A 22,019-nucleotide genomic window follows, 5' to 3' on the forward strand; every position below is an offset into this window, starting at 1 on the left:
GCGGGATTGCAGTTTTTCATCCTACCTGCCCGCTCAGGCATTGTGCAGTCCTGCTCCTGTTCGCACCCACAATGAGCTTTCAAAATGCGTCCCGCGCTGCACTGTTTTGCGTCAGGCCCACGGGGCTCTACATTGAGTGTACTGAAGGTGGAAAAGTGCTGAATAAAAATGTGATCATTTAGCATTAAATCTTTCTATCATCATGGAGACCAAATCAAGCCAAGTTACAGGTCAGTTCTGTGGAGAGGCAACCCTGTTCACATTCAAAATGTTTTTCAAGGTATTTTTGAACTATAAATCCACCGGTAATTAAATAAATGTAAGGCAGAGCTGTTTAAAGTCATACTGTGGAACATTCCAGGCAGAGCAATGGTGTATCCATAGAAAGAAGCAGGTGATGGACAAATTACTTACATAGTGTCTCTCTAACAATTTCAAAAATAACATATCCTTTACTTACTTCTTTGGGGTCCCAAAGTGCAGATCTAAAAACAGAAAAATAAGTTAGAAAAAAAGCTGATTAACATAGCTCTAACAGATTTTTAAAAAACATATAAATCAACATGCATCTTGCCCCAGTACAGATATAACGGAAAAGCAGCTTGAACATTGTGCACTGTCTACATCTAATTATAAAGCATTTTCATGGAACCAGGACGTAAGGCTGGTGCTCTGTTAGCATGCTAGTTGCTGTTAGTTTGCATTTTAATTTGTCAATTGCATTCCTTCCAATATGATTCCAATTAATCTTAGATAAGCGAGCACTAACAGCACTGTGGTAAGTCGGTCATGTTTGTACTGGACTTAGGACTTTTGTGGGTGTTCTACATGTATCTCTAAGTGGTGAAATGTTCGACATTTTTTCTGATCAGATTGTGCCAGAGTTTCAGACAGAGCAGTGCCTCCAGTTAGTGTGTAAAATGCACTCACTGCCGACGAGGTTCGCCAGAGAAGAGTCCAGGTCGTGTGCTAACAGTTTTCCCCCGGAGTGAAGGGCCATGGGGGGAGGAGGAGGCGGAGGGGCGGAGAGGGAGGGGAGGGTGGGCTTCAGCACTTCTCCCAGAGCATCGAAACCTGCGAGAAATCACAAGGACACCAGTATTTAGAATCAATACAAGGAGATGGAAGATTATAGACAGTAACAGACAGAGTAATTCAGTGACAGATCTGGACTATATATTTGTGATGTGTTTCCATCTATATAGTCCTGGTTAATCCTGGTTTAGTCCTGGTTTAGTCCTGGTTTAGTCCTGAATCAGTCCTGGTTTAGACCTGGTTCAGTCTTGGTTTGATCCTTGGTTTAGTCTGGGTTTAGTCCTAGTTTAGACTTGGCTCAGTCCTGGTTTAGTCACTGCTTTATTACCTGGTTTCTGTCTAGTTCTGGTCTAGTTCTGGTCTAGTCCTGGTTCATTCCTGGTTCAGTCTTGATTTGATCCTTGGTTTGGTCCTGGTTTAGTCCAAGTTTAGACCTGGTTCAGTCCTGGTTCAGTCCTGGTTTAGTCACTGCTTTATTACCTGGTTTATCCTTGGTTCAGGCCTGGCTCAGTCCTGGTTTAGTCCTGATTTGGTCCTGGTTTATCCTAGGTTTTATCATGATTTAGTCTTGGTTCAGTCCTGGTTTAGTCCTGATTTATTACTGGTTCAGTCCTGGTTCAGACCTGGTTCAGACCTGGTTCAGACCTGGTTCAGTCTAGGTTTAGTTCTTTCTTTACATCAGAAACTCCAGTACTAGTTTCTTACATTTTCATATTTGATGAAAAAGCAGCAAACTCCACAAAGGCCGTGCATGTGTGAGGAGAGGCCAGTTATGCAAGAATTTTGAATTGGTGACTCAATCATTAAGTTATAAAAGGTGTTTCTGAGTGGAGCCATGTTTTAAATCGTGTTAATTGGTCTTTTATAAATATATATTTTTTCTTTTTACAGTGCATTCACATCCTTCAATACGACTGAGTGGGAGAAATTTTCCATTTTCATTGCAGTTCTCTATTTCCATAGCGTATGCAATGATATGCCAAGGTCTATCAGAAATGCGTTTAAGGTAAGTGAGGACATTTTCGAAGTTTTCATTTTAAACACGTCCTGAAGAATTGACCAAAAGACTAAAATATGAACTGAAAAGCTAACACAAGACAGTACAGATCTAAACTACAGGGTTTACGTTTTTTTATACAGAATAAGACAGGAGATTTTGTTATTTGTGGATGAAAATACGGTACTTTAAAAAGATTTGCAAATTGCGTTCATTCAAAGAACCCATGGAAACACAGGGAGGGCATCTGACGCACAGGGACATTTCAGAACATATTTGTAGTCTAAACTATAGGTTTTAGCAGCTTTTACACAGAATAAGACCCCATGGAGACACAGGGTCATTTTTAGTTCTCAAAAAGGACATTAAATTACCTACTTATTCCCCATTTTTGATAATTATGCCCATTCAAATCGCCCAGAATAGTCAAACACACGGTACTTTGCTCGTTCACATCTTTAGACATGGTGTGAATACAGATATAAAGTGATTTTGTATTCGGCGTTTCTGGGTTTCTGCGTTCATTTCTCTTGGATGCTTTGACAGATTCTTTATTCCATCTTCAGTGACTGCATCAGACTTCCCTGACTCAGGAACTCTGCTTTGGGATTGATTTATCCGCTCGGAGCTGAAAATCATTACCGTGAGCAGATATGAGCACGACAGAGGGGCTATTTTATGTCGTAGCACTTACAAAGCGGTCAATGTTAAGAGCTAAAGAGGTAAGTGGACACAGAATCCCACTTAAAGGTCCTGTATTACACAAAATAGACTCTTGTGAGCTTTACGCCATGTCATCATTCTGGTACATCATCAAAAACATACCCGGAGCTGTGTTTTGTTTCATTCACATGTTTGAGTAATCCTTTATTATTATGTCTCCATCTCCAAAGCTCAAAATTAGGGATGTAACAATAACCGAAATATTGTCATAAGTCTCGTACTAATATCGAGAACTGTCAGAATATATGAAATTATAAGTTATTTTGCTTAAATGCATTGTTCTTTAGTAGGAACAGCTAATAAACATAGGGAACTACGTGTCCCATGATTCATTTCAGCACAGACAACATGAAGAAATATGATTTTTACTTGAATTCTTGGGATTCTGACAGTAATAATTTGCACCAAAATCTTGTCAAAGTATTTTAAAAGCAAAAAAGTGTCGTAGAAAAGTAGAAGTAGAAAAAGTAGTAAAAAGTAGAATTATATTTGCCACTCCAAAATATCGCAATAAATATCGTGCTGAGAGATTTGGATATTGTTACATCCCTACTCAAAATGCTCTATTCCACCTTGTGATGTCATGAAGTGGCAGTTTTCAAGTTAACAGTTACTTTTTACTTTTTATGGAGTTTAAAAACACAATGGATCACTTCCTATATTACCACATGACATCACAAGGTGGAAGACAGTTTGTTTGTTTCGTACTGTAGGTATTTTTACAGGCTTGGGTGGTATAGGGGGAAAAAAAATTATGATTTTTTTTTTTTTTTTGAGATATTGATGGATCTTGATTTAGAATTAGATTTTCCATTGATTTCACAAACATAAACAACCCGACATTTAATCAGAGCTGTTCAACATAAAAATATAATTAAATGTCTTCCTCGAAAGTCTCCATCTGCTCCAAAACACATGTTTTTACTGAGAGAGGACGGGCTGTAGACCTTTATGTTAAAAACTCCCTCACCCAGAGAGATGGAGAGGAACGAGGGAAGTGGGAGAGAGATGGAGAAAGGGAGCGAGAGAGAGAGAGAGAGAGAGGGAGGAGAGAGAAAGAGAGAGAGAGGAGACAGAAAAAGAGAGAGAGGAGAGAGCGGGATAGACAGAGCTAGAAACAGAGATAGAGAGGACAGAGAGAGAGAGAGAGAGAGAGAGAAAGAGAGAGGAGAGAGGGACAGACAAAGATAGAGACAAAGATAGAGAGGAGAGAAAGAGAGAGAGGGGAGAGAGAGAGAGAGAGAGGGGAGAGAGAGGGATAGTGCCAGAGAAAGAGAGGAGAAAGAGAAAGACAGAGAGGAGAGACAGACAGAGAGAGAGCGAGAGAAAGAGAGAAATAGACAAAGATAGAGACAAAGATAGAGAGGACAGAGAGAGAGAGAGAGAGTGCCAGAGACAAAGAGGAGAAAAAGAAAGACAGAGAGAGAGAGAGAGGGAGAGAGGGGGAGAGAGAGAGAGAGAGAGAGAGAAAGAGAGAGCAGATAGACAAAAACAGAGGGACAGAGGAGAGAGAGGGATAGAGACAGAGAAAGAGAGGAGGAAGATAGAGAGAGGAGAGATAGAGAGACAGTGAGAGCGAGAGAAAGAGGAGACGAATAGAGACAGAGATGGAGAGAGAGAGAGAGAGAGACAGAGAGAGAGGAGAGAGAGAGATAGACAGGAGAAAGAGAAAGTGAAGGATAGAGAGAGAAGTGAAGAGGAGGGGTAGAGAGAAGAGAGCTAGAGAGAGAGAAAAAGAGGAGAGAGAGGACGAGAGAGGGGAGGATGAGGAGGGCAGGAGAGAGGTGAAGAGTAAATTTTGTATGAAGTTGTAAAGCTGTTGTGAACAGATGGAGAAGAGGCGCCTGGGTGATTTTTGCTTTGTGAGGTGTGAACGGACACATGAGGAATACAGCGAGAGAGGGAGGAAACAGAAAGGGAGAGAGAGAGGGAAGAAGAAAAGGGTGGAGAGAAAGAGAGGGAGAGAGAGGGGCGGTTGAAGGGAGAAGAGAGAGAGAAAGAGGTAGAGAGAGAAGGATGGAGAGAACTAGAGGAGAGAGTTAGAGTGAGAAAGGGAGAGAGAGAAAAAGAGATAGAAGAGGGAGAGCAAGACAGGAAGAGAGAGAGAAGGAGAGCGAGGAAGAGAGGAGAGGAAGGGGGAGAGGAGAGAGGAGAATAGAGAGCGAGAAGAGAGTGAAAGCGAGAAAGAAAATGAAAGAGAGAGGAGAGAGGGAGGAGAGAAAGACATATAAGAGAGCAGAGAGGAAAAGGAAAGAGAGCGGTAGAGCCAGAGAGAGAGGTGGCAGTGAGGAGAGAGGGAGCGTGACAGACAACAAACAGAAGCAAACAAAGACAGTAATCAGACGGAGGAAGCGGTGAGAACGACAAAAAACAAGTTGTTACAAACTGTTGAAGAGACAAACTCAGAGAGACAGGATTTTGTATTTTTACCACAAGAATTTCAGTTTCGATTTGGTTTAAGATTTGCGTTTTATTCCATTTGACAGTGAGCTGGAGACAGGTCAAGTCTATGGTGGAGTTTCCTGTGTAACTGTCAAATTGCAGATTTGTTGACCTGGTTTATGGTTCATGTCTGTAATTTCTGGGCCTAGCCACATGAAACAAAAACTGACACAAAGTTTAAAGTCTTCTCTGTCAGTATAAATAAACAAAAGTGTTTTTTTTTCTTCACAATAGCTTCAGGAACATTTTGCAGATAAGTTTGGAGATTTCTTTCAAAAAACAGTGAATCGCCCATTGAGTTATACAGGCCCCGCACTCCAACTGAAATCATGACATCATCAACACCAGTTCACCCAAAGAAACAAAAGCAAAGCGAATACAGCAAATAGAAAACACCGTAATTATAGTTCTGAAGGGTTAGTTCAAAGCCAGCGAAGCCAGAGTAGGTTTTAGTTTGAGTTTGATCTTATGGCGTTACCGGCTGGCGTCTGGGGACCGTTTCCGTTAGTGGTTGTACTGGAGTTATTCCCAAAAACTGCGTCAAAATCTACGGTGGAGGTCTGGGCGGGCGGCTGGCTCTCCAATCCTGAAGGGGGCAGTACAGTCAGTCATACGGATACACAAAATATACAAAAATTTAAGCAACTTTATGAAGGGTTAGAGTTAGGTAAGTATGACTTAAATGCATATAAAGAGATTAAAAAAGATTGAAAGAGAAAACTGTACTACACACAACCCCGCCTCCTTCCTTTTAGTTGTAAGTGTGTGTTTTTTATGTATGTGTGTTAGTTTTATCTTTTGTTATGTTTTGTTATGTTTATTTACCTTCAAAATGATCAAAATTTCAAGATACTAAGAGTGCCAGGTTAAACTACTAACTTGAAAATGCTGTACTCTCTAAAAACAATGTATTCACATGGTTTATAATTTCACTTTCATTTATGACACTTCCTTAGCTCTATGTGTTAAGTGACTCCCCCTTCAATCAGCGTGTATCTTGCTAATGAGGTTTGTCAGGTTGTTGTTGTTTTATAACAAGTTTTTGTATATTTATGGAGAATTGCCGGGCTAAGTATTGGACAATTTTGAGAGTTAGGAGGGTTCCAATTAGCCAGGCTGGCGCCAACTAGTACCTCCGCTCAATTTCATTTCTCTTCCACGACAAGGTCAGGAATTGGAATACACTGGATGGTTTGCAAGAACCCTGGAAGTTGTAGACCGTGCACTGACCAATCAGTGAAGAGCTGTGAAGCCATGACCTCAAACTCAAGCGTCTGTCTGGGTCCCTTTTGTGGTACAGCACAACAGTAAACAAAGCAGTCGAGATGGATGTAGATGAAGACATACATTCTGTTTTGGCAACGATACCTGAGATTGAGGATTTGAAGGCCTTCTTCCCATGGGATTTGGCGCATTACATAAGTCATGACCAAATAGCAGAGATTGGTTAAATAAAAAAGTACCCACCTACCGTCCAGCGAATGAATCCTAATACTGCGAGATTAGACTGTTTCCAAGAAAGTGAAACCATCTGATGAATCAGGGTATGTTTGAATAGGGCCCAGGACAAATCACTGAAATCTTAATCTTAAAATCTCCTAAGGCATGTTTGTGATAAGAGAACAACATTATAACATGTTAAAAATCTTAAAAATAATAAATAAATAAATAAATATCCCCACTTTTACTAAAATTATTTGAGAGAAGACTGAAATCTGAACTTTATGTGGAGTTAATCTGATTAACTACGATTCAGGAGCTAGACCACACCTCAACCTCCACTCCAGGCAACCACAGCTTATCTCAACCACACCTCCAGTTACTCAGAAGCCCTATTTATACGGCCATCCTGACAACACCGCCTGTGTCAGCTCTCGACAAACCTTCCTCCCGTCCCTGGTGACCATTGTGGACTGGAGACGGTGCCCCCACCCTGATGGTCCTTGTAGTGAAATGGTCACATTCATATAGCACTTTTCAACCTTCTCTTCACTCAAAGCACTTTACATCAAGGAACCACTCACCTATTCATACACACACTCATACACAAGTGTACAAACACACTGGAGGCGAGAGGGGTTAAGTGTCTTGCCCAAGGACACAACAACAACCACAACAGCATTCATATGTCAAGAGTGGGATTTGAACAGCCAACCTTCGGATCAGGGGACAGGCACTTTAACAACTCAGCAACTGTCAGCTGCCCTTTAAACTAATCCAAGAATCCCATGCATTTCAGAACATGTTTGTAGAGTTCGAAACTACAAGGTTAGCAGCTTATTATTATTATTATTATCATTCTGCACCATTTCAAATAGTGATTTTGATTCGTTAGCGTTGCTTCTCAGTTGTAATCCATACATTACATAAAGTTGTTTTTTCCTTCTGTGTAGAGATGCAGAATAATGTTGTACACCGGTGTGGGGAGGACTTCACCGCCCCCGTGCTCTAATCCTTTTTCTCAGACTCACAGATGTTACAGAGACACTTCGCTGCTGTTTTGTTGTTGCTTAGTAACTTGGGATTGAAAACACGGAGAGGAGCAAATGTAGATTCACGGTAGCGCTGTGTCATTTTGTGAAAGATTGTGATGTGGCTGTGACAAATTTTTACACAATCATTTCATTTATATGTGTCTTCATTTATATGTGCCTGTGAAGACCTATTGTACTTGTTTCTGCCATAGAGTTATAATCTGACACCCCTGGATCATCCTGTTATAATATTGACATTTTAATTGCAATATTGATCTAAAACAATTTAATAAAAGAAACAATTCCGCCGACTTCTGCGTTGGAAAACTGTGGTGCCCAATTGGAGCTGACGTCGGTGTAAACGTCATCACAACACAGAGAGGCAGATGTTTCTTTTCATTTGTACCAAAATGACTACGCAACGCTGCCGAAACCTACGTGTATCAAAAATAAAATTGGAGAAAGTAAGTGGAGCTCTGGGTGTGTGCCAGAGACGGTGATAAAGCTGATCTGCAATATGGCGTCTGGAAAATAAGTGATTAAAAATGCTTAAACATGCACGAATCACTCCAAATACAACTGCAGGTGAGTAAAGGGTGAGAGGAAACAATTAAAATATAGTTAAAATCTCTGAAAAGTTGATTTAGCAGAATAGGCCTACTTTTAAACAGAGTAGATAACCTCCGAAGTTTTACCTCTTATGTAAAAAAATTGGGAATTTCATCAAGTATAATAATGAAAAAATACAGCTCCAGGTATATTTTTGATGAGGGAACAATATCATAACATGGTAAAAAGCTCAAAGAAGTCAATTACGCATAATTTATGTTCTTTAACAGACAAAACCAAGATTAAAGGTGCATTGTGTAAATTTTCTGATCCCGGGTCAGGCAAATGCTTTTCTGGTATGGCATTAAATATTTAAATATCTTCATGGAGACCAAAGTAGACTAAGAAGTTACAGGTCAGATGTATTTTTCTAGGTATTTTTGAGCTATAAAACCACCTGTAATTGAATAAATGTAAGGCAGAGCTGTTTAATGTCCTACTGTGGAACATTCCAGGCAGAGCAATGATATTCATAGAAACAAACAGGTGACGGACCACCAACCGAAAAGTTACACAGTGCACCTTTAAGTCAAGGTTATTTTAAATTTTACTAAGGAAAATAAAATTAAACCTGTCTTTCATTTTCATGAAAAGCAGCACATTTCTGTCAGATGGAGAACCTTAGTGTGATTAAAACATTATTCATTTGTTGTGATACTGATTACTGCACCAAGTAATATACTTTTGTTATATATTTTTTGCAGGTCTAATTCAGAGTGCACGGTCTTTTATATTGTTCGGAGGATGGGGCTCAGAGGGGGGCTGCCTTCACTGCGTCTCCTCCTCAGAATAAGAATAGGCCCGAAATGACACAGCACTCACAAATATCACAGCCATTATTCAGAAAACAGGATTTCCAGAAAAGAGGAGAAGAATAAACAGATGATTTCACAGAAGGGAAAAAGAAAAAATGCAAAAATCAGTGTTCGTGTTCGAATCAGAGGAGTCAGATGGTCCGGTGGATACTGCTGTGTTTCAGATGACATCACAACATTCTATAGGCCAAGAATATAGTAAATTGTCAAATTTTTATACAGAGCTTTTTCACCTTCAAGGCTCTCAAAGTGCTTTACAACAAGAAACCACTCACCCATTCACACACCAGTGTACGCAGACAGTGAGGGCGAGGTGGGTTAAGTGTCTTGCCCAAGGACACAATGACAGTATTCATCTGTGGGAGCTGGAATCATACCAGCCAACCAGTGAACAACTGGATCTGAACGCTCAACCAATGATGTTTATGTCGAGAGCGGAATTAAAACCGCCAACCTTCAAATCAGTGGACAAACACCCTACCGACTGAGCTACTGTCACTCTATTTAAAGGTGCACTGTGTAACTTTTTGGTTGAGAGTCCATCATCTGCTTGTTTCTATGGAGATGTCATTGCTCTGCCTGGAAAGTTAATCTATTTTACATTAATAAATTACAGCTGGTTGTGTAGCTCAAAAATACCTAGAAAAACAGGCTTTCTGACTGAGCAGGGTCGCCTCTCCACAGATCTGACCTGTAACTTGGTCTGGTTTGGTCTTCATGAAGACAGAAAGCATTATTGTGAAACATTCCAATCAAAGCAATAACATCTTTATGGAAAAAAGCATTTGATGGATCCTCCACCAGAAAAGTTACACAATGCACTTTAAAACAGACGCAGGCAGTTGAAATGAATATTGTTAAAATGCAGATTCTTGATTTTTTGAGTTCTGGGGTCTAGTCACTAATAGAAATGATCAGGTTCAACATTTGTGAATTTATCTTTTGGATAGTTCATGGTAAAGTACAATCTAATCAATAGGGAAAAGTGGCTCTTGCCCCCGTCTGGGAGTATGATAACGCCACCTCCTCTTAATTCTGAATTTACAGCTCTGGAAAAAATTAAGAGACCTTGCTTCCTTCTGCTCTGACAATGTTCCCCAACTCTGAGGATTGTTTTTTACAGCAGGACAATGCTCCATGCCAAACAGCTAGGTCAATCAATGTGTAGATGAAGGACCACCAGATCAAGATCCTCTCATAGCCAGCCCAATCTCCAGACCTAAACCCCACTGAAAACCTCTGGAATGTGATCAAGAGAAAGATGAATGGTCATCAGGGTTATTCCACCAGATACTGATTTCTGAACTCTTCCTAAGTTAAAACATTAGTATTGTTGTTTTAAAATTAATATGATCTTCGCATTGTTTGAAGTCTGAAAACATTGCATCTTTTTGTTATTTTGAACATTTGTCATTTTCTGCAAATGCATGCTCTAAATAACTGTATTTTTATTTGGAATTTGGGAGAAATGTTGTGAGTAGTTTATAGAATGAAACAAAAATGTTCATTCTGCTCAAACAAATACCTGTAAGTAATAAAATCGAAGAAACTGATAATTTTGCAGTGGACTCTTTTTTTTTTTTTTTCCAGAGCTGTATTTATTTCCTCAGGGATCATGCCAAAAAATATTAATCTCATAAAAAATATATAGTATGTTGTGTGTCAGGTTTTAGTGTGCATCTCGCTAATGAAACTAGCACATCGCATCAGGTTTGTGAAGTTCTAGTATATAGTTTTGTATCCTGCTTTTGTATATGTATGAAAAATGTCTGAAATCATCCAAATGATTCTAGTGAAGGTGTATGGAGTTTAAAAACACAGTGGAGCACTTCCTGTATCACCACATGACACACAAATTGGAACAAAATGCTTTCTGTTTGAGAGAAGAACTCAGCCTAAATATGCAGGGTTTGTGTGTTAAACGTGTGAATGAAACAAAACACAACTCCAGGTCTGTTTGTGATGAGGAAACATTATAACACTGATCAGGAAACAGTGTAATATCAAACTCAAACTTTAGAGAACTCTCGTATTCAGGTGACGCAAATTTGACAATGACGCAAGAAATGATGGATTATTTCTTGTTTTTAATCAGATTTTAAAATTCCAAAAAGGAATCTCACATATTTGATCAAAGTTTATTTTAATACCTCCATACGCCTTAATATTCTTTGGCCAGAGGGAAGTAAACATTGATTTGAGCGTGTGCTGCTGCATTGATCAGACCGATTTAAAACACTGAATTTTAAAGTACAGCCACAGATTGTCAAAATATCCTTGTTTTCTCTGGTAAACATCACTCCCTCTGTTAAATGTTGGCCACACCTGGTTTTCACAAATTGGACCATAGTTTTGAAGTCTTGCCAAATGCCAAACAATTCATATTAACAGGTTCTTGTTCTTGTTCTTGCCTGTGATTTCTTCAGTATTAATACAAAAATACTGATATATTTAAAGGTGAACTGAGTAACTTTTCTGGTGGAGGGTCTGTCAGATACTTGTCTCCATGGTTATGTTATAGCTTTGTCTGGAACATTTCACAGTATGGCATTAAAGCTTTCTATCGTCATGGAGACCAAACTAGACCAAAATTACAGGTCAGATCTGTGGAGAGGCGACCCCGCTCACAGTCAGAATGCCTGTTATTCTAGGTATTTTTGAGCAATAACACTACCTGTGATTGAATAAATGTAAAGTAGAGCTGTTTAATGTCATACTGTGGAACATTCTAAGCAGAGCATTGGCATATCTGTAGAAACAAGAAGGTGATGGAGCCCCAACTAAAAAGTTACACAGTGGACCTTTAAAGGAATTGTATGTAAGATTTTGATTTTGATTTCATAAACTTGTCCTAAATCTGTCCCCACATATGAGGTAAACATTTCAAATCAAATATAGCTTTTATAACAATTGGAATTTGGTTTTGGTTCAAGACGATTATCCAATCAGAAAGCAGAATGAGCCTCACATGAGTCTCTCATTTGGGTTGCCAGTTTCAATGCTGAAATCCAGTGTGTTTAAAGCTAAAATGTCTGTCCCTGATATAAATAGTCACTACCTAAACCCCAGCACCTGCAGTCAATCCTGAATCAGTGCTAGTGCAGCCTCTGCAGCACAGTGAGTGAATCCTGGTCTTGGGATTGGTCTTGGCTGGTCTGTCCATATACTGAGAATAAGAAAAACTTGTCTTCCCTGTTCCATCTTGTGATGTCAGGAAGAGGTAGTTTTCAAGTTAACAGCTGCTTTTTACCTTTAGTTCAGAAGAGATTGGCAATTCCTGGGCTAAACTTTTCCAAATGATTCTAAAAAGCAAGTGTTTTCTGTTTTAGACAAGAACTCAGCCTAAATATGCAGGATTGTGTGTTAAACATAATGGAAGTTCTGAGTTTATACATGAGACACGGTCCGTCCACATACTGAGAGTGAGACAAACTTGTCTTCCTTTAACTGTCTGTTTTGTTAAACTTGATTCCCCCACAGACACATCTCTTCTCATCTGTACTTTCCTCATTAGATCAGCATTTTCTGCCTCTGCCACAGTCTGACAAACAGGAGACAGGAGCATAGATTGCATAAATGGACAAAGCTAACCCGCTAGCCGCCGCGTTCCAAATAGAAAGTGAGCAGTGGTGCGATTCAGCTTCATCGACTCCAATTCACTTTCTATTGAAAAACTGTCTCACCTCTCTCTATAACTGCTGCTGTCAGTCTCCTCATTTTGACTTTAAAATATTTGTACTCTCTGCATGATCCTGGAATTCACTATTTTACCTCTAAATCAACATATGAACATTAATAACAGACCGTTTGATTGACAGCGTTGTTTAATACCTTCAACACCCTCGCTCCTGACTGGCTCTTCAGTTTTGAGCTCGGAAATCCAAATATGGATCTCAGCACCAAATTAGCTGCTCTAACACCTAGCCTCGATTGGGTTCATTTGACTGGAGCTGAATGCTATGGGTGAGGTCACTACTCAGTTCTTTTATACAGTTTATGAGTAGGAGACAAGAGCAGGAGAGGCTGACATTTCCTCATTATATAAAACATGTTATTGAGTCAAATGTGTGCACCAGGATTTATGACATTTCAGAGCTACACATTTTACAGTCTGTGTAAAACATGACAGTTTTACCATAGAACAATGCACAGATTTACAGTGAAGGCAACAAAACAATCATCAGCATAAGGGATGTCAGATTTTACTATTCAAATTTACACTTTTGGTTGCCATGACAATTCAAATGAAAAATAAGTTTGCTATGGACTGTACGCTTATTAAAAAATAAAAAAAAAGTTTAAAATGTGTGTGTTCTAAAGTCATTCAGATTTTTACCATCTTAAAAACATGAAAAGTAGAATTAGATCATTTTAAAAGTTTTTGCAGTTGTCCTCACTTACCTTATGCATTCAGAGTATCCTAATTATTCACCACGATGAGTTTATAAGCACATATCACAACTCTCTGAGGCTGTGACAGTAACTAGCATGCTAACACTGCACCAGCTTTACTTCCTGATTCGCAGTCAAAAAAACGTTTTCTACTGAGACACAGACAGCACAGAGCAGTCTCATTTAGACCCTACAAGATGTGTGTATCTTTCTTGCTCATAACAATAAATAAGTATACTATAGTATAATATAGTGTAGTATAGTGTACAGTAGTATAGTTAGTGTAGTAAAGTATAGTATATTATAGTTAGGTAAGTATCGTGTGGAGAGAGCCGTACCTCCCCAGGCACTGTTGGTGTTGTGGACCGCAGGGATGAAGGTTGGCTGGAGGTCAAACAGGTCGCTGTTCAGAGCGGGAACGCTGCAAAACAAAACAAAAAATAAGAAATGATGAGAGAAAAGACAGAGTTAAAGGGTTCATATTACATTATTTTCCGATCTGTGTTATAATGTTGTTTCCTCATCACAAACAAATCTAAAGTTGTCTTAACAGAATGTAGCCCTTACTGAAAATGTAGAAGTGGGCAAGGTACAAACCTGAGGAACACCAGCTGAATATATTAAAAGTCCTTTATTACATGGAGGGATGCCAATGTGTTTCGAGCAGCAAGATGGTCTTCATCAGGGCAACAACCTAGATTTGTGTTTTACTTCATTCACACAAATGTTTAACACACAAACCCTGCATATTTAGACTGAGTTCTTTTCTCAAACTCAAAACACTCTTGGCTTGTGGTAATACAGGAAATGCTCCAAGTGCTCGACAATCTCTACTGAACTAAAAGGAAAAGGTACCATATTTTTTGCACCATTGGACATGCTCTTAAGCCTCCAACCCATCAAAAAACGACTGCGTGCCCCACAATCCAGAGCGCACTATACACGAATCCACTCGGTGTCCCAGCACGACTTCAGTAAACTACAAAGGCGCACCACCCGCAGAACACGCAAACACACACGGAGCAGACAGCGACCGTGCAGCCAAAAACATCCACAGCCACACTCATCACTCCACGCCAACGAGGAATGGACCAAAAAAAGCGAGTGCAATGTGCCACTTCTAGACACAACTGAACTACTGAGTCACTGCGAACACGCCGACAATCCAGCGGTCCCAGACAGCACCCTCCCTACACACCACAACTGAACAAAGCCCAGAGTCACTGTGAACGCGCCAAACAAAGTCCCACTGACCCATCTAACTGTTGTGTTTTGTTTAAAGTCTGGTGTGGTTTATTTGTGAAAAAAGTTTGAAAATAGACCATTTAATGATTTATAATGCAGAGCGCCTAATAGTGCGGAAAATACGGTAGCTGTTAACTTGAAAACTACCACTTCATGACATCATCACAAGGTGGAACAGAGCATTTTGAGTTTTTGAGATGTAGACTAATAAACCAGAATTACTCAAACATGTGTGAATGAAACAAAACACAACTCCAGGTATATTTTTGAGGTGGTAACAGCATTCTAACGTGACTAAAAGCTCATTAGAGTCAATTATATGTAATACGGGACCTTAAAAATGACTGATGTTGTTGTCCTTTGAGACAAAATTAACTTCCATACACGTTTGGTTTTCAGATTCTAAAATGTGATGATGCCATATTCCCAGATGGGGGCAAGAGTCAGATTTCTTCATTAATGGTATTTTCCAATGAAATATCTAAAAGGTAGGTAAATTCACAAATGTTGAACCATGTTGAACAGATTGCAGATTTGTTGACTTGGTTTATGGTTTGTATTTCTGTCATTACTGGGTCTATCCACATGAAACAAAAACAGGCTCAATGTTCACTGTCTTCTCTGTCAGAATAAATACAAAAGTGAAATTATTTTTGCACAATAGCTTCAGAAAGTGGTGCCATTATTCAACCCCAAAGACGCGATTGTTGTCAGTGGAAAGGACTTTAAAACATCAGATTAATACGACAAATTTGTGGAGCCGATCCCAAACAAATAATGAGAAGGTTCAACATTTGTGGATCATAAGTCTGCAGATTTCTTTCAAAAATAGCGGTAACAGGGAAAACACGCGAACTCCACACAGAAAGCCCCCTCTAGGACCTTTTTGTTGTGAGGTGAGAGTTCTAACCCCTGTACCACTAATCATTGGAGCAGGGAATGCAAGGGGAATTCAGAGAAGAATGCATCGAAAATCAAAGCTACAAGAGGGACCAAACCAGGGGAGTAAAAGCGTGAATTTTACATCGCGGTGAAGACAGCGAGTGAAGGAAGAGGTGATCGAAAGAGACGGATGGGGAGAGGGCATAAATATTTAATCTATGAAGCATAAAAAGCCGGAGTCACCACTAAAACTGTTCATTTGTGGAGAGGGAGATGAATCGCGAGGCTCTGTTTGGCTGTAAAACTTGGAGGGAGCAGAGAGGAGCAGACGAAGGGTAAATCGTGTGGGATTATCCAGAGTAAATAAAGGAAAGTCGATTACAGAGGCTGCTCTGTGCGAAACTCTGTGTGATTAATAACATTTAGAAGGTTTTCAATGTAATTATTTACTGTTGGTCTGGTTCAATTCACATTACAAAGACTTAAAGGTAACTATAGTGTTTTATATTGTTGCTAGTTGTTAAGGGATTAACTCAGTTTTACATGGGGACAAGGTATTTAGTATATTCAGTTGATACTTTGCAGCTTCTTCTCCAGCATGATGCCACTGCAAAGTATCAATAAATAATGTAATATAAGACACCATCATTACTATATATTAAGAGAACCCACTCTAAGAAATCTTTAAAGTCAATTTTGCATAGTTTCTTGCATGTTAAATGTTGTTTCCTCATGAAAAACATGCCTGAAGTAGTTTTATACTATAGTAGTACCATATTTTTCGGACTATAAAGTGAACTGGATTATAAGGGGCAATATCAGTAATGTTGAATTCTCTCATTTATTTTCAAACATAATGCGCACCAGATTATAAGGCGCATTAAGTGAAACAAATGAATGACACTTGAGACTGATCCCTCAGCCCAGGCATCCACAATCCATTAGCAGATCGTGGTGTAATTCGCCCGGCGTTGCCTCCCTGTCTTGGTGAATGTCTATTATGAATGTGAATGTGGGTGGATAATTTAAGTTAGTTTTTTTTATTTCCTATGAGGACTACTCAAATACACATTGAGTAATAATGTGTTTAATGCAGGTTTTCTCACATTTGTTTATTTTTTACAGAAACGAAACTTAAAACCACATGGCTTATTTGCAAAAACTATAAGCGATATAAAAAACAGCCTCGCTCCTTGTGTGCTCATATGGTCAGTGTCTGTTGGACTGAAGAACAACATTCAGTGGATTATATGTGAAAATGGGTTCGAGGTAAGGCGCACCAGATTATAAGGCGCACTGTCAATTTTTGAGAAAATTAGGGGATTTTAAGTGCGTTTTATAGTCTGAAAAATACAGTAATCTTGCAATGTCTCCCCAGCCCTATTTGAACCCTCCTTATGGTTATCAGTACAAGACTGTACAAGGCTCCGCCCACAAGCCTACGTCACTTATGCTCTGAAATGAAAATTCTCCATAAATATACAAAAAATTATCCAGAACAATACATTAAAACTTGGTGTGATGTGCAGTAGTTTCATTAGCAGGACGCATTGTGTTGCTCTGAAGGGGGAGTGACTTAACATGAGAGCAAAGAGTGGCAGCTATAGCATTTTCAAAGCAAACAAACATTGTAACACGGTGATCTCAATGTCATGTGTTAAGAATTGCATAACCCTTCTTTCATTCTTAAGACGATCCTGAGCTAGCACCATAGACTGCATAAACAAGTGGACTAAGAGAGTGTGACATCACCCACAGCATTCGGCTCCAGTCAAATGAAGCTCACAGGGCCTGCAGTTATAGGTGCAAATTTGAGGCAGAGTTAAATATTAGGACTAGGAATTGATTTATGGACAAATTAGTGAAATAAAAACACCAGGATCATGTAGAGCAGGTTAATATGTATATTTTAAGACCAAAATGATGATGATGATTGCAGTAATTACAGAAAGCATCAAGTACCTGTTAGCATTGAGCGTGGAGGTGAAGAGCTCCGGGGAGGGGGCGACGTGGTTGTTGTTGAAGCTGCTGATGGAGGCAGAGCTGGGGGAGGCGGAGGGGGGAGTGTGGGCCCCGATCTCCTTCAGGCGCTGATCCTGGAACACACAAACAACATGTCATCTTAAGTTTTTTTTTTTATCAACAATCACGTCTTTGGGGTTGAACAATGGCACCACTTTCTGAAGCTACTGTGATAAAATAATTTCACGTTTGTTTGTTTATTTTGACACAGAAAACTGGACTTTTGAGTCTTGTGGATAGACCCAGTGGTTGAGAAATTAACCATAAACCAGGTCAACAAATCTGCAATCACAAACCTTTAGTAGTTAAGTAGTTTCTGGAATATTTTTGTAATGTAAAGTGCACATGACAAGTTATACTACTCACTGAGTAAGACACAGTTGACATCATCATCATTTCCAATTTTTCTAAAAAATACGTTTATAATTTTACTTCCTGTTTGGACATGGGCAGCAGATGTGATAGAGGTAATTGCATGACTGTAACTAAGCAACCATAATGTTAACAAGGGCCAAAATCGGTCTAAATTGTACAAAGGTTATAATTAAACCAATAGAAAAATAAATGATAACACCTTTATAAATGACAACAGCAGGCCCTCCAGCTCGTGGTGCTTAAAAGACGAGATTTAAAACCGGGGGGACAGGGGTCTTCTCTGTGGTCGGCCCTAAGCTCTGAAACACTCTGCCCCCCCATGTCCCAACAGCTCCCACAGTGGAGTGTTTTAAGTCTTGTATTAAGACCCACTTTTACTCTGTGGCTTTTATCACTGCATAAGTTGTGTGATGTGTGGTCCTCTGTGTCTTTTAATTTCATTTTATTTGATTGTATTTTTTAATTTTAATTTTAATTTTATGTTATTTTATTTTATTTTATGTTATTTAATTTAATTACATGTTATTTATTTTATTTTTATTTATTGTTTTTATTAATGATTTACTGTCTTTTATTGTATTAATTTGTCTGTGCAGCACTTTGGAAACTGTCATGTTTATAATATGTGCTATAGAGATAAAGTGGATTGGACTGGAATGGATTTTGTTAAATGAGGGATTAAACTGTCAGAAAAAACGCTTTCCTTGTGTGGAAATTGAGTTTTCTGTGTTGAAGACAAAGGATTCAGCACATTTTCAGGAGCCTGTGATCAGTACAAGTGTTCATAGTCCTGTTTAGGAATTTGATTTTCAACAAAATCAGTGATAATGCTAGGTAGCTTGTGACCGTAATCTTCTTTCCTGTTGTAATTAAAACAAAATTCTGATTAAAGTCTAACTTGAGTACCAGAGCTTCAAAGCACTTACAGTTAGTGTCACACCTCCAGAGAATGTTGATGAGACAATTGCTGTAATCTGATAACTCCACAAATTTGGCATCAGTCTCTTGCTATTTCTGTTACTTATTTATAATTTATAATTCAATTTATCTTCATTATTATAATATGCTGTGAGCTACAGTGTTCAAATAATTTCCCTTGTGGATCAATAAAGTTTGTCTATGTCTAAGTGTAAGTCCCAGTCTAAATCAGATAATGATCAGATTTTGGTGCGTGTAAACAAAGCCAGTGTAATCTCCTCTTTCTCCATCACTAAACTATCACAGAAAAACACTATTTGGGGTTTGGGGAAGACTATTGGGAGCCAGGCATTTAACATTAGAGGCGTTCACTGTCGACTCAAGCGGTGGGAAAAACACTTCCCTCTGAGCTGTTGTGTAAATACAGATGTTGGTCTCACCACAATAGCGGAGCACGAGGTTGTGTCATAAGTCTGATTACTAAACAAGATAATTATGATGCTTTTACGTATTTGTAATGACTGAAACATAAACAGAGATAGAACAGCTTTGGAGGGACAGACGAGAGCGCTCACTAGGGAGCTGAAAAGTGTAAAGATGAGAAGTCAATCGTATTTTGGTTCACACAGGTTTGATACTACTGCTACTACTACTCCTATTGCTGCTATTACTACTATTGCTGCTACTGCTACTACTACTGCTATACTACTGCTACTACTGCTATTATTACTGCTACTACTGCTATACCACTGCTACTACTATTACTGCTGCTGCAATTACTTCTGCTACTACAGCTGATGATATTACTACTGCTACTGCTACTGCTGCTGCTGCTGCTACTACTACTACTACTACTACTACACAAAGTTCACTATAAACACTACAACTGCAGCCAATGACATGCTACCATGCAGGAAATATATATAGCTATATATAGCTAAATTAATGTTTGGTGTCATGCTTAAAACCTAAAAACTGTAAGAAAATACACACTTTCTGCTAGATCAGCGGGAGCCGTACAAGATGTATTCCCTTGAGTTTGAAAAATCTTGGGCTGTATACCTTTAGTCGTTCAGTCGATTAATCAGTCCAGTGGAGTCAGTGTGAAAAAGTGAAGCCAAAAGTGTGATCTGAACTGCACAATTTATTTATTAAAGGTCCCTATTATACAAAATTGACTCTTGTGAGCTTCAAGATAGGTTATAATGTTTTACCTCATGAAAAAACATACCTGAAGTTGTGTTTCTTTCACACATGTTTGAGTAATCCTTTATTATTAGTCTGTCCACATCTGCAAACCTCAAAATGCTCTGTTCCAACTTGTGATGTCGTGAAGCAGTAGTTTTCAAGATAACAGCTCCTTTTGCTTCTTGTTCGGCAAGAGATAGACAATTCCAGTGCTGGAATGGTCCAAAATGATTCTAGTGAAGGTATACTGAGTTTAAAAACACAGTGGACCACTTCCTGTATTACCACATGACATCACAAGGTAGATCAGAACATTCTGAGCTTTTGTTTAAGAGAAGAATTCAGCCTAAATATGCAGGGTTTGTGTGAATGAAACAAAACCCAACTCCAGATTTGTTTTTGATGAGGAAACAACTTTATAACAGATCAGAAAATAGTCTTTAAAAATGATGTAAAAATGGACAGAATCTCATGTTTTGTCTAGAGGCAATTGTGTCTTATCCCATCTTATTATAAAGACATTTTATTGTACATGTATATGCAAAAACGCCCCGACAGACCATTCAAATGTAAAATAAACCATCCATGTTTATGTGTATATGCTGTCCACTGTGCTCCACCTCCTCAAAGTCTTTACATGATCAAACCCGCAGAACACACATCTCTGTCTCCACTCTATGTCCCTCTGGGCGCTATTACATTTGGCTTTGAAAATACCCCATTTCTTTTACACTGCAGCTCTGGCGGTCCGGCGGGAGCGTGCAGTGGAGAGAAGAAAAGTTTGTTTGGTCTTTTAAATTCACGAGACAGAATGCTTAAAGAGAACCAGGGCAATTTACAAACAGGAGAGGAGCAGGGAGGGCAAGGGCCTCAGAGGAGATGGTAATGCAGACGGATACCTGCTTAAACATGGGCCAGAGAAGACGATATGTGGTAAAGAGAAAAGCTGGGTGCGTTTATGGAGTATTAATACTTTGCAGCTGATGTCTTCAACTTTTCTTGGTGGTGTGATGCTAACTAGAAGCACTGCTCTGTCTGAGGTTTTGTTAGACTTTAATCTGAGCTTTATTTTGACACAATCTGATCAGAAAGAGCTCAAACAGGACTCCTAAACAAGACCATGAACGCTCATACGGATCACACTCATGAAAAAGTGTTGTAATTTTCAGAATTATCTTGAAACTTCTGTGGCAGTGCTTGCTACTGTGTGTATTGTGACACCATGGTAACTGCTCAACATCCCTCCATAGACATACATGCAGAACACAGTTTGATCACACCACAAAGCATCAGTACGTGAAAAATGAATAGAATAGGCTGCGTTCACGTCCTAGAATTGCATAATGGCATAATCTCAGATGCAGGGCAGGGGCCTGTGTCACTCTATGGTAGATTCACTGTATTTGAAAGAAATTTATGATCCACAAATGTTGAACCTTCTCATTATTTGTTTGGGATTGGCTCCACAAACTTGTCATATTAATCTGATGTTTTAAAATCCTTTAAACTGATGACAATGACATCTTTGGGGTTGAATAATGGCACCACTTTGTGAAGCTATTGTGAGAAAATCATTTCACCTTTATTTATTTATACTGACAGAGAAGATGGATAGCAGATATTAATAATACAGCAGGTCAACAAATCTGCAATCTGACAGTTACACAATAAACTCCACCATAGATCTTTGACCTCTCTGCAGCTCAGTTTAAACTACAAGGGGTTCTACAATGTACTACTACTACTACTACTGCCACTGCTACTACTACTACTACTACCACTGCTGCTACTACTACTACTACTACTACCACTGCTGCTACTACTACTACTACTACTACTACTACTACTACACTGCTGCTACTACTACTACTGCTACTACCACTACTACTACTACCACTGCTG

The 22,019-nt window shown here is 39.1% G+C and overlaps 1 protein-coding gene across 2 annotated transcripts in view; it reads right to left on the reverse strand.

Annotated features, from left to right (window-relative positions):
• si:ch211-200p22.4 (phosphatidylinositol-binding clathrin assembly protein) overlaps nucleotides 1–22,019 on the reverse strand; it is a 136,832-nt gene that overhangs the window by 11,310 nt on the left and 103,503 nt on the right. For both annotated transcript variants that reach the window (XM_020917738.2, XM_055156276.1), the window contains exons 11-15: nucleotides 17,577–17,710; nucleotides 13,826–13,908; nucleotides 5,676–5,783; nucleotides 931–1,074; nucleotides 461–485 (exon numbers count right to left, since the gene is read on the reverse strand). In XM_020917738.2, the coding sequence (XP_020773397.2) occupies nucleotides 461–485; nucleotides 931–1,074; nucleotides 5,676–5,783; nucleotides 13,826–13,908; nucleotides 17,577–17,710 (494 nt within the window). The remainder of the gene's footprint in view (nucleotides 1–460; nucleotides 486–930; nucleotides 1,075–5,675; nucleotides 5,784–13,825; nucleotides 13,909–17,576; nucleotides 17,711–22,019) is intronic.

The sequence above is a fragment of the Boleophthalmus pectinirostris genome, unplaced genomic scaffold (assembly GCF_026225935.1).
Source record: "Boleophthalmus pectinirostris isolate CB_2022bp ecotype Guang Dong unplaced genomic scaffold, ASM2622593v1 HiC_scaffold_20, whole genome shotgun sequence".
NCBI lineage: Eukaryota > Metazoa > Chordata > Actinopteri > Gobiiformes > Gobiidae > Boleophthalmus > Boleophthalmus pectinirostris.